Raw genomic sequence first — 19,206 nt, 5'->3', positions numbered from 1 at the left:
AGATGTGAGCTCTATAAGGCAGGATTGGTAAGGGAGTAACCCTTGGTTACATTTCGCTCTTCAGGGGGAACGTTTGAAATTCCCATAACAATTCCCTGCAATTCTCGCTTTATTGAGTAGACCTTTGTAAAGTACCATGTACAGTACCATAAATCCTTGGCGTGCGATAGATACATTCGCATCACAGCATCTAAATCAGGCAGGTACATTTCATCACTTTTAGGTGAGTTGAGTATCAGTGGTAACACTGTCAGTACAAATATAGAAAGACCTTGTGCAGATGTGCTTCAGTCAGAGAGCTGTGCCTACACCAGGGGTCCTCAAACTCCGCCCCCCCCCCAGATGTTCCTGAACTACAACTCCCATGATTCTTTGAATTACATAGATAGCCAAAGAATCATGGGAGTTGTGGTTCAGCAACATCTGGGGGGGGCCGGAGTTTGTGGACACCTGGTCTACACCATAGAACATACATTCGTTCACAAAATAATTATATTGGGGAGTGAATATAGTAGTAAAAAAAAAATAAAAAAAAATGAAAATAGGAAGTGAAAGATATAGAAGGAGAATTTACTGAACAGAATTAATGCGAGAAATGGGAGCAAAAGGAAAACATATGCACATATTCCACTAGCCCCTTTTCATGTTCCCAATTCAACATGTTGAATGTCTCAGATTGAGGCTTCAGTCACCACTCTGCTTCTGATTCTTCTAGTTCCTGGAGTCTGCAGGTATTATACAGAGAGCAGTACTATACAGGGAGCACTGACTGTCCCAGGATATTATACACACAGACCTGTACTATACAGAGAGCAGCACTATACAGGGAGCACTGACTGTCCCAGGATATTATACACACAGACCTGTACTATACAGAGAGCAGCACTATACAGGGAGCACTGACTATTCTGGGATATTATACAGACACAGACCTGTATTATACAGAGAGCAGCACTATACAGGGAGTACTGACTGTCCCAGGATATTATACACACAGACCTGTACTATACAGAGAGCAGCACTATACAGGGAGCACTGACTGTCCCAGGATATTATACACACAGACCTGTACTATACAGAGAGCAGCACTATACAGGGAGCACTGACTGTCCCAGGATATTATACACACAGACCCGTACTATACAGAGAGCAGCACTATACAGGGAGCACTGACTATTCTGGGATATTATACATACACAGACCTGTATTATACAGAGAGCAGTACTATACAGGGAGCACTGACTATTCTGGGATATTATACAGACACAGACCTGTATTATACAGAGAGCAGCACTATACAGGGAGCACTGACTTTCCTAGGATATTCTACACACAGACCTGTAGTATACAGAGAGCAGCACTATACAGGGAGCACTGACTTTCCTAGGATATTCTACACACAGACCTGTAGTATACAGAGAGCAGCACTATACAGGGAGCACTGACTGCCCCAGCTTATTATACACACAGACCTGTATTATACAGAGAGCAGTACTATACAGGGAGCACTGACTGTCCCAGGATATTATACACACAGACCTGTATTATACAGAGAGCAGCACTATACAGGGAGCACTTACTATTCTGGGATATTATACAGACACAGACCTGTATTATACAGAGAGCAGCACTATACAGGGATCACTGACTGTCCCAGGATATTATACACACAGACCTGTAGTATACAGAGAGCAGCACTATACAGGGAGCACTGACTGCCCCAGCTTATTATACACACAGACCTGTATTATACAGAGAGCAGTACTATACAGGGAGCACTGACTGTCCCAGGATATTATACACACAGACCTGTATTATACAGAGAGCAGCACTATACAGGGAGCACTGACTATTCTGGGATATTATACAGACACAGACCTGTATTATACAGAGAGCAGCACTATACAGGGAGTACTGACTGTCCCAGGATATTATACACACAGACCTGTACTATACAGAGAGCAGCACTATACAGGGAGCACTGACTGTCCCAGGATATTATACACACAGACCTGTACTATACAGAGAGCAGCACTATACAGGGAGCACTGACTATTCTGGGATATTATACAGACACAGACCTGTATTATACAGAGAGCAGCACTATACAGGGAGTACTGACTGTCCCAGGATATTATACACACAGACCTGTACTATACAGAGAGCAGCACTATACAGGGACCACTGACTGTCCCAGGATATTATACACACAGACCTGTACTATACAGAGAGCAGCACTATACAGGGAGCACTGACTGTCCCAGGATATTATACACACAGACCCGTACTATACAGAGAGCAGCACTATACAGGGAGCACTGACTATTCTGGGATATTATACATACACAGACCTGTATTATACAGAGAGCAGTACTATACAGGGAGCACTGACTATTCTGGGATATTATACAGACACAGACCTGTATTATACAGAGAGCAGCACTATACAGGGAGCACTGACTTTCCTAGGATATTCTACACACAGACCTGTAGTATACAGAGAGCAGCACTATACAGTGAGCACTGACTTTCCTAGGATATTCTACACACAGACCTGTAGTATACAGAGAGCAGCACTATACAGGGAGCACTGACTGCCCCAGCTTATTATACACACAGACCTGTATTATACAGAGAGCAGTACTATACAGGGAGCACTGACTGTCCCAGGATATTATACACACAGACCTGTATTATACAGAGAGCAGCACTATACAGGGAGCACTGACTATTCTGGGATATTATACAGACACAGACCTGTATTATACAGAGAGCAGCACTATACAGGGAGCACTGACTGTCCCAGGATATTATACACACAGACCTGTACTATACAGAGAGCAGCACTATACAGGGAGCACTGACTGTCCCAGGATATTATACACACAGACCCGTACTATACAGAGAGCAGCACTATACAGGGAGCACTGACTATTCTGGGATATTATACATACACAGACCTGTATTATACAGAGAGCAGTACTATACAGGGAGCACTGACTATTCTGGGATATTATACAGACACAGACCTGTATTATACAGAGAGCAGCACTATACAGGGAGCACTGACTTTCCTAGGATATTCTACACACAGACCTGTAGTATACAGAGAGCAGCACTATACAGTGAGCACTGACTTTCCTAGGATATTCTACACACAGACCTGTAGTATACAGAGAGCAGCACTATACAGGGAGCACTGACTGCCCCAGCTTATTATACACACAGACCTGTATTATACAGAGAGCAGTACTATACAGGGAGCACTGACTGTCCCAGGATATTATACACACAGACCTGTATTATACAGAGAGCAGCACTATACAGGGAGCACTGACTATTCTGGGATATTATACAGACACAGACCTGTATTATACAGAGAGCAGCACTATACAGGGAGTACTGACTGTCCCAGGATATTATACACACAGACCTGTACTATACAGAGAGCAGCACTATACAGGGAGCACTGACTGTCCCAGGATATTATACACACAGACCTGTATTATACAGAGAGCAGCACTATACAGGGAGCACTGACTATTCTGGGATATTATACAGACACAGACCTGTATTATACAGAGAGCAGCACTATACAGGGAGTACTGACTGTACCCGGATATAATGCACACACCTGTATTATACAGAAAGCAGCACTATACAGGGAGCACTGACTGTACTGGGATATTATGCACACAGACCTGTATTTATAAATTATCGATAAAATTAAGCTTATATTTATTAGTACCTCCAACAAATGCAACACATACATACAATACATACACAGAATGCTGAATACATTCACACATCAACTGTTGAATGCATTCACACACCGACTGCTAAATACACGCACACAGACTGCTGAATTCACACACACAGACTGCTGAATACATATAGACTGCTAAATACACACACTAATGAAGACACCCAGAGAGGCACACACAGACTGCCGAATACATGGACACACCGACTGCTAAATACACGCACACAGACTGCTGATTACACACATACTGAAGTGAGGGGTGCAGTGAGTGAAGAGTCCTGTGTGTGTGTATGTGTATGAGGGGTGCAGTTTGTGACGTGTGTGTGTGTGTGCGTGTGTTACTGCGCCCTGCTGGTCTGGTGGTGGTGAGTTGTCACAAGCCCACTACAGACAAGTTCACTGCCTACACACACACACAAGCTTTCTCACTAGCAGTCACATACAGAAAAACACACACACGGCTGAGCTTGGGTGGAGCTTATGGTGTGGGGGGCAGAGCCTGCTCCCGCGAGATGGAGCAGGAGCTTGTGTGCCAGGTAGGCTGCTGGGCAATCAGAAGGGAGACTGTCAGTGCTCCCTCCGGCCCCCAGCAGCCTCAATGCAGCCCCCAACATCTCTCAGCAACTCCCAGCATCTCTCTACAGCCCCTAGCAGCTCTGTCCTGAATTCCTGAAAATATTAAAAGCACATGACTTTGCAAGTTGCCCGCGACAGACTCCAGCTTGCCGGGACTGTCCTGGCAAAAACGGGACAGTTGGTAACTATGCGGGAGGTGGCAGGTTGGACAGGCCTGCACTAGAGGCTTGTTAACCCTTCAATTATATTGATGTACCTGCAAAACGCTAATGCTTTTAGTTGCAGTGTTAAACAGACGGCGGAATGGCACCCTGATCTTTTCATTGAGATAAAGTGGTTTGGGTGCCTCTAGTTTCCCTTTAATGCTTGTCCCAAGAAGCAGAATGTTTCATACTTCAGATTTTATGGCAGTTTTGGACACACATGTTTTCATGTAATAAATCTCATTGCCTGCTGACCAGGCTGCACTGGCTGAGACCCGATCTCTCTTCTGTCCTCTCACTTCCCTCTCTCTCAATCACGCTCCACCCTATCATCTCTCTCTCCCTGCCTGTCTCACTCATATTCTCTCCTTTATTTATTTATTTTAAATCCTTCCTGGAATTTAGATTGCTGGAATCAGGTCTTTGATATGTTCTAAGAGCCTCATTTATTAAAGCCGCTCTCATTTGCTACCAGTGGAAAAGCTCAGCAAGAACTTTAACCAGATTAATGCCATCAGTGGGTTGTAAAAAAACATATTTAAATACCTTTTTTACCTTTTTTTTTTTTTTTTTTGAGTGAAGAATGTCATATGATCTTAATTGTTGTAAATCGCAAATCACCTGCTACTTCATTATTCATATGTGATGTGAGGAGATATATATTTTGATGCCCTTTCTTCTTCAAGATATGGCGTGGCCGTGCAGGATTTTGGCAGTAGCTGGAGAAGTGGTCTTGCTTTCCTAGCCCTTATTAAAGCCATAGATTCCAGCCTGGTGGATATTAAGAAAGCTCTGGAGAAATCATCAAGAGAGAACCTTGAGGATGCATTTAGCATTGCACATACAAGTCTCAGTATTCCAAGACTTTTGGACCCAGAGGGTAATTCTTTTTCCTCTTCATCAAATGTCTTAATTATTTGTGCATAATAATAATAATAAAATAGGCGCAAACAGCCAAAGTGCTTTTTACATATATTCATATTTCTTGATTGGTAACTCTGGATGGACAACGACCTCTTGGTTTTAGTTTTTGTTTATTGCAATATACAGAGAATAATGTATACAAATGACACTAACCTTCAAAGTATCTTGAAGGGCACACTGATGTGTGGGCCTGCCTGCAGCTACAGTCTAGCGGTGGGTTTCTGGGATATTCTTCCTGCTCGCTCCACTTATCACATAGGATTTGTGGAACTGCCTTGTCAACTTATAGAATGCACACTGCTTGCGGCATGTGTATGCCACATACACTGGACAAAACTGATCTCTGGCAACAAAAAATGTTCTGACTGCCCAACTGACCGTTTTGAGGGACTGGGTATAGGTCTAGCAATTTTTATGAACAGCTGCAGTTGTAAGCTGAGAGTGAATGCAGGATAGTGTGTGCACCATCAATTTTGCAATGATGTAAAAGTTGTGATGATGCTTAGAGTGGCACTTTATGGCCTACATCGTATCATATGTAAAAAAATAAATAAATGGTCATCTCCATACAAGGAGAATATTTTTAAAACCTAGTTTACTGGCATCGGCCTCTGCTATTTTTGTAAATACCCTAGAGGAAAATGTGCTGCTTTATTTTAAAATAGTATTTCTCATAGTAAATATTTTCTGTTGCTAGCCAGCAGATCTTTAGCGATTCCCAAGAGATCAGTGGTTTATGTAGTTAATGGAGAACTGTCAATTACCTGAATTTTTAACATTGCCTAATATATGCTTACTTATCCCTATATTTAACAAATATGAATTTGTGAGGTGTGAAAAATGAAACTAAATGTAGAAATCCACACCTCTTTATCCTGCAACTGGGCGCCGCCATCTTACCTCTCTGTCCGTTATTGATATAAGCTCTGTCCTTTACACATGGCAGTCAGCTGAGAGGAAGCATAGACAGAAGAGGAAGAAATCAAACAATGTTTCCATCTCTCCTCTTCATTAGTAATGTTTGCCCTGGCTGTGCTTTGTCTGAACTGGATTATGATGTCATTTGCAAATCATTGAATGTGAATTTGAAAGAAAACTGGGCATATCCCTAGTGACAGAAGGAGAGGTTTCTGATTGGTGAGCCTCTTGCTGGTCAGAGAGGGGTCTGCGTGTTGGTGATACGTGCTGTTAAATGCAGTCGCTTTAGGAAATGTAAAAGGTATTTTTTCAATGTATTTTTGTCATATGTTTTAATGCATTACCTATATGTCACCTATATATTGAAAAATGGGAGGTAACATTTTGACAGTTGTATAATTTCAAAGTGGACTAACCATGCTTTCAAGTAGGTGTATGTTTTAATCTATTCAGTTTGGTACAAGTAGGGGCTGCAGTGTAGCACATTACATGAGTAATCGAACATATTTTTTGCATATCTCATAGGTCACAAGTCTCCTGCACAGTATAAATGGTTAACATCTCAAATTAAATAATAAAATGTATTATCATGAAGTTTGTAATATTTTCCTTGCTTTTTCATTGTAGACCTCATGGTGGATTCCCCCGACGAACAGTCGATCATGACGTACATCACTCAATTTCTTGAACATTTTCCGGAACTTGATGCTGTGAGCTTCAGTTCAAATGCTTATATACACTCTAATTCTAGAATATTAGCCGCAAACATAGTGTGTGATTTTAAAATAGGATTATATTCTAATATTCACAATGATGACATGGATGGGTGTTAAGGAACATTCTAGGCACCATAACCACTACAGCCTGCTGTAGTGCTTATGGAGCTATTAGTACCATGGTTTCCTTCCAAAGTTGTCAAACAATTTTAGAATGCAGGAGAAGCCAGATGTCCTCATTGAGCTGGAGGTGGTCTAATACTGGGTGAGAACGCCAAGCTGATTCTTTCTGCCAGTGAGAGCAGTCCTACTTAGCTCAGTGAAGCTGACATTGGTGCTGATGTAGACACCTGACATGGAAAGACAAACTAGTGTGGAAGGACGTGAAGGCACTACAGGCACCGTAACCACTCCAGCGGGTTGTAGTTGTGATGGTGTTTGGAGTGTTTCTTTAAAATATTTAAAGTTATGTTGTTGTTGTTGATCGAGCTGTAGGATGTAGCTCCTTATTGCACTTCGTCTGTCAAGTACTTCTTTTGTGCCTGCTAAGTGCGAAGCTTCCCAAGTGTAAGGTTTCTGTTATAGTGTAGAATTGAAATGGCTTAACTACAGATCAAAGTCCAGAGGAAATAAGAACCTCGGTTTATCAGCAGATAAATAAAGTAAACAAAGGAATTATGGCTGGTTGGAAAAAAATCAACTGACCAGACTAGCCAAGGTCTGGTTCACGTGAAAGTTGTATGTAACACAGTTTGATAAATAATTTGCATGCCAAAGTCCAATTTAGATGTTTAATTTCAAATAATCAAAGATCAGATATAAAATGCAGAGATCTGAAACAAAACAAATAATTACTGGCAGACTCATTCACTATAGTGCGACTCAATACTTTTAGCTCAGAAATATTCTTACGTATTGTATGTTTGAGATCATCCCAGATATTTTCAATAATAATCAAGTCTGGGCAATGAAGTGAACATTCCAAAACCTTAATCTTTCATATCTTGAAGAAGATGATAGTTGATTTTAAATGATAGATCATTGTTTTGTTGGAACATCCATTCCCTTTTCAGTTTCTTCATTGACTGTGAGACATTAGCCTCAAAGATTTATCTATATTTAGTAGAATCCTTTCTTTCCTGTACCCTTACACTGTTACCTGTGTTACTGGCAGACAAATAATCCCATAGCATAATAGACCCATCCTCATGCTTAAACAGATTGTTTTATTTTCTCAAATTCTTCTCCTTGATTTTTTATTTTTTTTCCTAAATGTACATTTGATTATTTTAGCCAAAATGCTATGTTTTTTTTTTACTTCACTAAACCTCAGCCCTTCGTTCAGAAAAGTGTGTTGTGTTGCATACATCAGATAGTGAGTTTTGTGATGATATATCACTGTTGTTCCCAACCCAGTCCTCAAGTATCCCCATACCAGTCCAGGATTTAGGAACTTTATATATAACGGGGTAATCCCTAAATCCTGGACTAGTATGGGGTATTTGAGAACTGGGTTGGGAACCCTTGATTATAGCAGATAATGTTGCCTTCTGCTGTACTAACATCTCTGCACAGTGAAACCATGCACAAGTACCATTCCAGCTTAATCTCCTACAGATTCTTTGCAGCAATATAGAGGCTTATTAGTTTTATTGGCCAGTCTACAAGTAGTCCTAGTGTAATTTGCCTTTTTCTTCCTGATCTTGCTGTGACTTCAGCAGTTCCTCTGAACGTTCAAAGGGATATTTTAGACAGCAGAAAGCAAAGAGAAATTGTTTAGATAGATAGCCGTTTATAATCTTCACCTGCTTTGTAACAATAAAAAAACAATAACCTCTAATTTGTGACTTCCAGTAAGCAACATAGAGTAGCTCATGGTAACCGTGTGTAAGCAGAGGTTATTTGGTCAGGGGTGACCAAACTTTTGCATAGAATTGTAAAAATCAAAGTGATTTTCGTAAATATGGGGCGGGTGCATTTTCAGTGTCTAGTGTACTTTAGAGTCAAGTATACAGAAATATATGATATATGTTAAACAAAATTGCATTTCAATTACATTTTTAAGCTTTTTGCTGTTTTTAGAACACCTAGAAGCCTATAATATGTACATTTTAATTTCCAGGAAGATTTTGTGGAGCAGAAGGAAGATCTTCCTCTGGAAATGACATACGTGCATTATAAAGATGGTCCAATAGAGGAGGAAGGAAAGATCATCAATGTGAACAAACAGGAGAATGGCCACCGGAAAATCCATATAGAAAAGGCAACTCCTTTAGAAACACGTCACTATGTGGAAAATGCTATTACAAAACATCTAGAAAATCAGCCACAACTGATTGCAGACAAATCAGATCTACGGTCCAAAGATGTCCAGGCCAGAGATACCTTCTCAGGTAGTGATAAAATGTTACTACACTATGCTGATATGTCTGGTGGAAACCATCGGACAAATATTAATGACAGCGATAAGAGTTCCAAGGAAGAATCTGTGCCATACCCTGACTACGCCATGAGGGACTTGACCTTTGCAAATGGGAAGGTACCTGACAATGAGTCTCCAGAGTCATTTGCACCAGTTGTCTTCTCTGAGCCAAATCTTGTGATCAGCAACCACAACTCTTATCGATCGCTCAATTCTTCCTCCAATCCTCTATTTCAGGAAGATAATACCCAGCATGAACAAATGGCATACAAGGTGCCACGCAAAGACATGGCAAATCAATCAATAATATTTGATAAAAGGAAACCTTTATTTCCTGATAACACCAAAGAAGAAAAAGATATATTTAAATATTTATCGCACGTTCCTAAAAACTACCCCGACAGTGAACAGACAAAGCACTTGACAGTGTTCCAAGCATATAATGCTTGTACAACCATGGGAGAAGATACACCTGACCTTGACTCAAGCTCTCCTGAGCCAAGTCCTCTACTTATGGAAACAGAAGAAAGAAATTCTAAGGACAACTTTGAGGATGCTAAAGTTTCTGTTATACCCCATGATTTGTTTTACTATCCCCATTACAGCGTCCCCATTGCAGATGTCTTGCATGCTTTTGCTGAACCTTCCCCTGGTGGTTCCAGAAAGCAGAACATAGATTCAGATCTCATGCCCAAAAACGAAGAAGAATTTAAATCCTGTAGTGGTGGCGGGTTCTTGCATAAACCCATTGAGAAGACAAATAATGAAAGTTTTCCTGGAAGGTCGTCTGAATATGCTGCAGAGGCGGACACTGTATGGGATGTTAAGCCTTCTCTGACCGAATCAGAAAAATGCATCAATCCATTGAAATTTCTACTAAACAGTTCAACTCCCCAAGAATCTTTCTCTAACGTACAGACTAGTGGCCCGCCATCTGATTTTGATTACGCTGATGGTATTGAGGTAATTTTTGAAAGATCACAGAGTGATGTGTGTATATTTATTTAGTGGATGTCATTGTTTTTTTTTACGTAAACACAGGTGACATAAACACCATCTCGTGTTTTCCAGTTTGCAAGTATTCAATATCCTCCTAGAACATTTTAGGGTCGCTGATAACATAAGACAAAATGCACAGTGCTTTAAAAACAAAATAAGAGTTAATTCAGCAAAAAAAATTTTGTTTTTTGTTTCGATATATTTTTATTGTTTGCAATGCTGTTATAGGGTTTTGTATTGTATTTCACTGAAGATGAGATCTTCAATCAATATGTTGCAAGGTGTGTTAAATATTATTCCTATATACAGGACTCAAAATTTCCACGTGTTAAAGGCTAACGGAAAATGTAGTCCTGGTGAGTGTGCCACGGATCTCCCAGGCTTGCAGTGGCTAGTAGCTTTTAAAACGTGGCTAGTTATGTAGAACTTGAAATAGAGATATTTGATAAATATATATATATCTCAAATAGAGAGTGCACTTACATGTCTTATTTTTCAAGTGTTGTGCTGCTTTATAGAAGCTCAAAATCAACATTTCAGTCCCAAATTGAACTTTTATCAGTATGCAGGATACAAGGGTGACAGAAGGGGGTAGAGAATTATTGAATTCTTCCCAACCCCCAAGAAATGGGGGGCCTATAGGAAACCAATTTGACAATTATAATATTTTTGTTTGTAACAGTAGAACCGTCTGCAGTTGTCTGGAATCCTCTTTAATTGTATTTATATGTCAGGGAAACCCATTGCAGCTGCCCATCGAAAAAAAGTATTTTCATATATTTTAATCTGGGTGGTTTACTTTACATAAGTATGTTATTGTTCCTATCTGAGGGTTGTTAAAGTGAATCTATTGTTAGTGAGGTGTGTATATTGGGGGTTCCGGTTTCAGGGAGCTGTAATTGGTTGTAATAACATTTCCTTTGAAGTTGGTTATAAAAGGTTTGATACAGCACCCTGCAGTGCAATAGATTTTACCATGAGCTCCGACACCCACCGCGGGGCAAACTTTCCAAATACAGGGAGAACCTGCATTGGTAAAAATGCAGGAAAGGAACAGCTGGTACATGTAGCTTTGAACAAACAATCTTATTTTTAACAGAAGTTAAATCTTCAGATCATACAAATGGTTTCCTTTTTTTAATATAAATTTCAGAGTACTGAAAGTACAGGAGAGACATGGCAACTCTCAGACGAAGACATGAAATTGACAGAAATTGCTCGGAGAAAAGCTCATGTGGAAGAGCGGTTTCAGTCCATCCAAAAAAGGGCAGCTATGTTGGATGCCGACTTCAAAGAAGAAAGCCTCAGAGATCACTGGTTTTCACGGTAAGAATGACCTTTCCAGCCATATGTACTCACTGCGGCTGATGATGTGACTTAGAAGACTTTTACTGTACGTTGTTTGGTGCACTCTGTGCTTCACATACTCATTTGTGCTGCTGTCGTAGAAAACAAGCTTGTCAGTACATTTTAAAATAACAGTTCAATTATTTAGCATTTTCTTTGTTTTGTTTTTATTCCATCAGTAAATTAAAACAGGTCTTCTGATATACATCTTCCCCAAACGCTAATGTTGCTTGTTTTTTATTTTCTCTTACAGGTCATCTCATATGGATACAAATATAGCTAAAGATGAAGAATATATTCCTAACGAAACGGTTAGTATATTGATGCACAATACTAAAGGTTCACTTTGTAACGGCACAAGTAAGCAAAAACTATTTTGATATACATACATATAAAAGGTGGAGCTTCTAGGAATATGATACAGTCAGTATTCTGTAAGACAAAATTATACAGACAATAGTGCAACACTGTAAATGAGCATTAAAAGTGTATAAGCTAAAATATTGTAACTCACAAGCCTGGAGTCATACCCTCATATGACTCAGGTGGTATACACCTCTGGACCATTCAAGGATGTCCCAATCCTTTTTCTCTCCTTGGGGACTAGGTGATTCCTTTAAGGGTGCTTGGTGCTTTGTGCTTTCCCTTTAAATATGCTGCTAGTAGAGATGCAAAATCCCAAAGGAATTCCAGCAAAAGGTGCTTTATTGTAGGTAAAAATTCAAATATAAAATCAAATATATATATATATAAAATAAAAGATTAAAAGGTAAGTTCCAGATATTAGTCTGGTTTGACTCAATAGTCTACAACAGTGTCCAAAACGCGTTTCGCCTTACAAAAGGCTTCCTCAGTTGGCTGTTATGTGGATCTTTTCCTCTCTTTCCTGTTTAAATATCCTCCACTGATCGGATTCTGTGCGCCTTTTTTTTCACTTCCGGGTTCCGGGTTCCATCTTGTGGAACGCAACGTGCGTTCCACCGTGCGTATCTATTTCCGCGTTCTTCATCTGGGTGGAACGCACGTGCGTTCCGGCGCTTAATTCAATGTGCATCCGCTTCAATATTCCTCACTGCGGTGGAACGCACGTGCGTTCCAGCGTTTCGCTCTATGTGTGTTCCTCTTTGTTAGCTTCTTCTGGTGGAACGCACATGCGTTCCACCTCTTGAAATAACAAACTTTATTAGGGGCATAGTTTAAAGCATGCAAGAATCTCGTTTCAAATATATTATGTCAATCAGCCAAACAGCATATTGGCTTAATTCCTTCAATGGATGATTCATATTACCAAACACTGGCATATCCTAAAAGATGATCCGATTTTAAAAAATATTTTATCAGATAAACCCAAAATAATTTATAGAGGGGCCAAGAACCTAAAAAGCACTTTAGTACAGAGTTGCAATAAAAAGAGAACACCCGTAAATAATACTTTTTTAAACATGAATAAAGGGTTCTATGGCTGTGGACAATGTCTAGCATGTAGAAACACCAAAAGCAAGAAAAGACATATCACAGACATGGAACCCATCATTAACCAAAAATTTCAGATAAGAGACCACTTAACCTGCTACTCAAAGGGAGTAATTTACATATTAAAATGCCCATTTAACCTTGTGTATGTAGGCCGAACAATTCGAAATTTGAACACCAGAGTGGCAGAACACACAAGGAATATAAAAAATGGGGTAGAGACACATAGTGTCTCAAATCATTTTAAAAGAGTCCATAATTCAAACCCAGACGGAATGTTTTTTAGCGCAATCAAATTGGTGAGGAAAGATTGGAGAGGGGGAGACTACACCAAAAAAATAGGAAGGGAAGAAATGAAATTCATTTACGATTTTAATACTATGGTCCCACACGGATTGAATAATGACTTTGAATTATGCCATTTTATGAGTTAATAGTCCCTTTTTATAGTGTTAAATGCTTTTTAGTCTTAGATAAAATTTCTTACTGATTAAATTTTTTCCTCCATTTTTTAGACATTTTATATACCTTTTAAAGACATCTATAAATTGCCACTATTATGTTATTTTTTATATTCATCTATATATGTACTCATGGGACACTATTTATCTGTTAAACTTTGTATGAATCATCCATTGAAGGAATTAAGCCAATATGCTGTTTGGCTGATTGACATAATATATTTGAAACGAGATTCTTGCATGCTTTAAACTATGCCCCTAATAAAGTTTGTTATTTCAAGAGGTGGAACGCATGTGCGTTCCACCAGAAGAAGCTAACAAAGAGGAACACGCATAGAGCGAAACGCTGGAACGCACGTGCGTTCCACCGCAGTGAGGAATATTGAAGCGGATGCGCATTGAATTAAGCGCCGGAACGCACGTGCGTTCCACCCAGATGAAGAACGCGGAAATAGATACGCACGGTGGAACGCACGTTGCGTTCCACAAGATGGAACCCGGAACCCGGAAGTGAAAAAAAAGGCGCACAGAATCCGATCAGTGGAGGATATTTAAACAGGAAAGAGAGGAAAAGATCCACATAACAGCCAACTGAGGAAGCCTTTTGTAAGGCGAAACGCGTTTTGGACACTGTTGTAGACTATTGAGTCAAACCAGACTAATATCTGGAACTTACCTTTTAATCTTTTATTTTATATATATATATATTTGATTTTATATTTGAATTTTTACCTACAATAAAGCACCTTTTTCTGGAATTCCTTTGGGATTTTGCATCTCTACTAGCAGCATATTTAAAGGGAAAGCACAAAGCACCAAGCACCCTTAAAGGAATCACCTAGTCCCCAAGGAGAGAAAAAGGATTGGGACATCCTTGAATGGTCCAGAGGCGTATACCACCTGAGTCATATGAGGGTATGACTCCAGGCTTGTGAGTTACAATATTTTAGCTTATACACTTTTAATGCTCATTTACAGTGTTGCACTATTGTCTGTATAATTTTGTCTTACAGAATACTGACTGTATCATATTCCTAGAAGCTCCACCTTTTATATGTATGTATATTATATGTTTTGAAGTGGTGTAGGGGTTACCACTTATTAGGTGTTTGAGCACAATCTTCCAATTAGTGCACAGAATTGGTTTTAAAAACTATTTTGAGACCTGAGCACGGATTTACCAAAGTAATTTCTATTGAGGTTTCTCTAAGCTTTTTTTCCATTTTCAGAGTTCTCCTATTAAAGGGACACTATAGTCACCTGAACAACTTTAGCTTAATGAAGCAGTTTTGGTGTATAGAACATGCCCCTGCAGCCTCACTGCTCAACCCTCTGCCATTTAGGAGTTAAATCCCTTTGTTTATGAACCCTAGTCACACCTCCCTGCATGTGACTTGCACAGCCTTCCATAAACACTTCCTGTAAAGAGAGCCCTGTTTAGACTTTCTTTATTGCAAGTTCTGTTTAATTAAGATTTTCTTATTCCCCTGCTATGTTAATAGCTTGCTAGACCCTGCAAGAGCCTCATGTATGTGATTAAAGTTCAATTTAGAGATTGAGATACAATTATTTAGGGTAAATTACATCTGTTTGAAAGTGAAACCAGTTTTCTTTTCATGCAGGCTCTGTCAATCATAGCCAGGGGAGGTGTGGCTAGTGCTGCATAAACAGAAACAAAGTGATTTAACTCCTAAATGGCAGAGAATTGAGCAGTGAAATTGCAGGGGAATGATCTATACACTAAAACTGCTTTATTTAGCTAAAGTAATTTAGGTGACTATAGTGTTCCTTTAAGTGTTTTTTTGTTGCAATGTAGTGAAGATCCTCTTGCTCTGTCATTGCACTCTCAATTCACATGACTACAAACTAGTATGACCCGGTGAAAATGCAATGCATGGTCTAGACAGGAATTAAGTATTGAAAAGTAATGGGAATGCTGTGACTTATGTTAAGTGCATTCTTTTGTTTATATGATAGAGTTTTGAAGCCTTTGATGACCACAGTGAGGATGCGAGCAGTGGTAGCCATGTTGATTTAAGGTACGTTATTTGTGTATATTATATTAGATGCATACACAATATTTTTTTCAGGATGAAGTTCAGAGTCAATAATCAGAACCTGCTCCACTAGTAAACTCATGCAAATATTTATCCTGAAATGTTTTCAGGGCATGCAGCTGCTATGTCTACGTGGTTACATGGTTCTATTCCACTATCATACATGAGTGAGAAAGGTTAAATCATTTATTATAGAACACTGTAATTGCAGATGCTAATCACATTGTTTTCACACACACTTAATTTTTCATAGAACCTCAGAATGATCAGTTACTCCACCATATTGTCCTGATATATCATGGATTCAGAGGTTGAGATCAAGCTGGAGAAATGTGTTTGTAATGCAGGCAAATCAACATAATGATTATAGCTAAGTGTAATAGGTATGCTGTCAGTAGCCTATAGGTGCTTTCCCCATTTTCTTGTAAGCATTTGAAATTAGTCTAATAAAAACTGGAGTTCTTCTTGGTATCCATTACCCCTTCCGCTCCCTTAACTGACTTGGTAATGGAGAATTTACAGTTCTGTGTTATCAATATAAGTTTGTGAAACCAGTATGGCGTGGTTTAACCCAGTGAGCTCATCATTACCATTTATGTCAGATGACATTTATATTGAAAATGCAGAAGTGTACATTTCACTTTATCTAGGCTGGAGAGGAAATCCCCACAAAATTGAAGAGCCAGTGCCCATAGGCTATGTGCAGAATAACTATGACCGTGTTTATAGTGCCCCTTTAATTAGTTTACATACATGTATATGCATTGGCATTGGGTTTAGCTATGAATCCTTGTGATCCTTATATTTTCTGACACAATGGAAGGACCATATTTCTATAAAGGAATATAGGAACCTGAAGATATAGCACACACATCAACATAACATTTTCTTTCCGGAGTCCATTACATTGAGAAGTGTCTGTATTTCCTTTGCAGGAAACGGAGGGTTGGTAGCTCCCATTCTATTGAAAAGGTTGTTGCAGGTCCAGAAGATACCTCTCGTCCAGACATGTACTACATCATCTTTTTCATCTGGGTATTATGCTACTTCGTTTTCATTCTCCCAGAACTGGATCTCAGCAAAGTTACCTTTTTCTCCAACAATCAATAAAGACTGTACATTGGACGCAAGGTGTCAAATTAATTGGATATAGACGGCTTCTGTAGCGCCCCGAAATTCTCCAATAGTTTAGCCTTTTTTAATTGCCCGGAGGGGTGCACAATGTGTTGCCAATCCATGTAGAATCATGGGTTCATGCTTTTGTATTGTAAATGTCTTAATGTGAGAATATCTAGCAAGTCAAGTTGTTAAAACAAAGTCACTAAAAATTAATGATCAGTATGACAGTTTGTGCCTTGTGTTAATATCCTCTCCACAATAATATGGCTGAAAGAGACACGAAGATCTAAGATTTCTGAGGAAGTCTGTGCTTGTAAGTCTGATGCAAACAATCGACATTCCATCGTCTTGGTAACGATGGCTAGTATGTTGCATCACTTATTTATAGATCTTTCAGGATAATGTTGAGTAAAAACTTTTATTTATTTTTGTACATATTAAAAATGAGAATATTTAGCTTTGTCTAAAACTCTTCTTAAAGAGAAATCTAGAATAGTATTTGTAGAATTGTCTAAATGCTTACTGTCGAGTCTATGATATGTCTAGCATGGGATCTAGAATGATTCCTGAGTTTTGTAGGATGTTTCTTACAGAGGTGTCTCGAATGTGGCTTGCATGGATGTCTAGAATAATTACTGTAGAAGCCTGCTATTGTGTTCCAGCTTTGGGAAACAATGGGTTTACTTAAAACACAATTGTAATCAATGTTTGAAGACTGTTGATAGAAATTAATTTTTAAACACCATGTTCTTTTGGCAAAAATCTGCTACAAATCTGCTGCTAGTTTGAGGTTTATTAAAGCTGCCCTGTCACCTTCTGGGGTCTTCGCATATTTTGCAAAGACCCTGGATGGTGACAAAGTAGTCCCATATCTCTTAACTTTGAATTTCAATGAAACGCCAATGCAGTCTTTATGAGCAGTTCATCATAAAGATTTTATGAAGCAGATCTTTATAAAAGACTATTTTTTTCTGGTGACAGAGCTGCTTTAAAACCATAAACAAAATGAAAAGTTTAAAATTGACTTGTCTTGCAAAAAAACAAAAGACCAGTGCGAGTGGAAAAATGCCAGTTTCAATCTATACATTGTGCCAAATTGATAGCAGATGCAAAGAACTATAATAGTCTACGTTCTCTCAGGATCAGAATGATGTATTACACTCTCCGCAATAGAATAAGGAATGTCCCAATATTTTACACAATGCGATGACACCAGAACAGCAAAATAAAGAAGTGTCTTAAAGGGGCACACTATAGATACCAAAACAACTTTAGCGTAACAAAGCAGTTTTAGTATATATATCATGTCCCTGAAATCTTGCTGCTCAATTCACTGCCATTTAAAAGTTAAATCACTTTATTTTCAGTTTATGCAGCCAAAGCCACATCTCCCCTGGCTGTGACTTACACACTGCATGAAAACAATGGTTTAATTTTAATTTGGATGTTAACTTGTTTTAGAAGTGTGTATCTCCTGCTCTGTAAATTGAACTTTAGTTTGAAACAGGAGGCTCCTGTAGGGTCTAGAATGCTATTAACAGGGTAGGAGATTGTGTAATACAGGAAGTTTAAACATTAGATCTCTCTATAGGAAATGTTTATGAAGGTTGGGCAAGTCACATGCAGGGAGGTGTGACTAGGGTTCATAAACAAAGGGATTTAACTCCTAAATGGCAGAGAATTGAGCAGTGAGACTGCAAGGGCATGATCTATACACCAAAACTGCTTCATTAAGCTAAAGTTGTTTTGTTACAAATACAAAAAGAGAAGTCCTGCGCTTTCTCCCATTACTAATGGGCCAGCAGCAATGACTACAACACACATCAGCCCCAATATGTAGTAAAAAACAAAGAAAATAAAATGTTACCTGCGCTCTCTCCTTAATCCCTATGTATATTTAGACAAATGGAGGGGTCTGCCTTGACGTTGGCAGGCGGGCATTCCCTCCAATGGCCATTGGAGCAACTAAATGACCTCCATTTGTCTAAATATACATAGGGATTAAGGAGAGAGCGCAGGTAACATTTTATTTGTTTTTTACTACATATTGGGGCTGATGTGTGTTGTAGTCATTGCTGCTGGCCCATTAGTAATGGGAGAAAGCGCAGGACTTCTCTTTTTGTATTTGTATTTACTTTGTATCACACAGCCTGGTTACAATGCTGCCGCCCATCCCATGTGTTCCCTATTAAGGGTTAATAAGTATAGGGGTGTACATAAAAAAAAAA

General features: G+C 39.1%; 1 protein-coding gene across 3 annotated transcripts in view; it reads left to right on the top strand.

Annotated features, from left to right (window-relative positions):
- The window catches only part of CLMN (calmin), a 100,855-nt gene extending 82,239 nt beyond the window's left edge, over positions 1–18,616 (top strand). For all 3 annotated transcript variants that reach the window (XM_063438969.1, XM_063438970.1, XM_063438971.1), the window contains exons 7-13: positions 5,229–5,422; positions 7,012–7,094; positions 9,223–10,485; positions 11,675–11,847; positions 12,122–12,179; positions 15,780–15,841; positions 16,795–18,616. In XM_063438969.1, the coding sequence (XP_063295039.1) occupies positions 5,229–5,422; positions 7,012–7,094; positions 9,223–10,485; positions 11,675–11,847; positions 12,122–12,179; positions 15,780–15,841; positions 16,795–16,969 (2,008 nt within the window). In that variant the 3' untranslated portion in view covers positions 16,970–18,616. The remainder of the gene's footprint in view (positions 1–5,228; positions 5,423–7,011; positions 7,095–9,222; positions 10,486–11,674; positions 11,848–12,121; positions 12,180–15,779; positions 15,842–16,794) is intronic.
- Positions 18,617–19,206: the final 590 nt, after the last annotated feature.

Source organism: Pelobates fuscus, chromosome 13 (genome assembly GCF_036172605.1).
Source record: "Pelobates fuscus isolate aPelFus1 chromosome 13, aPelFus1.pri, whole genome shotgun sequence".
In the NCBI taxonomy this organism is placed as follows: Eukaryota; Metazoa; Chordata; class Amphibia; order Anura; family Pelobatidae; genus Pelobates; species Pelobates fuscus.
Note: the sequence above shows the minus strand (reverse complement) of the source record. Positions and strands in the feature narration are given on the sequence as shown.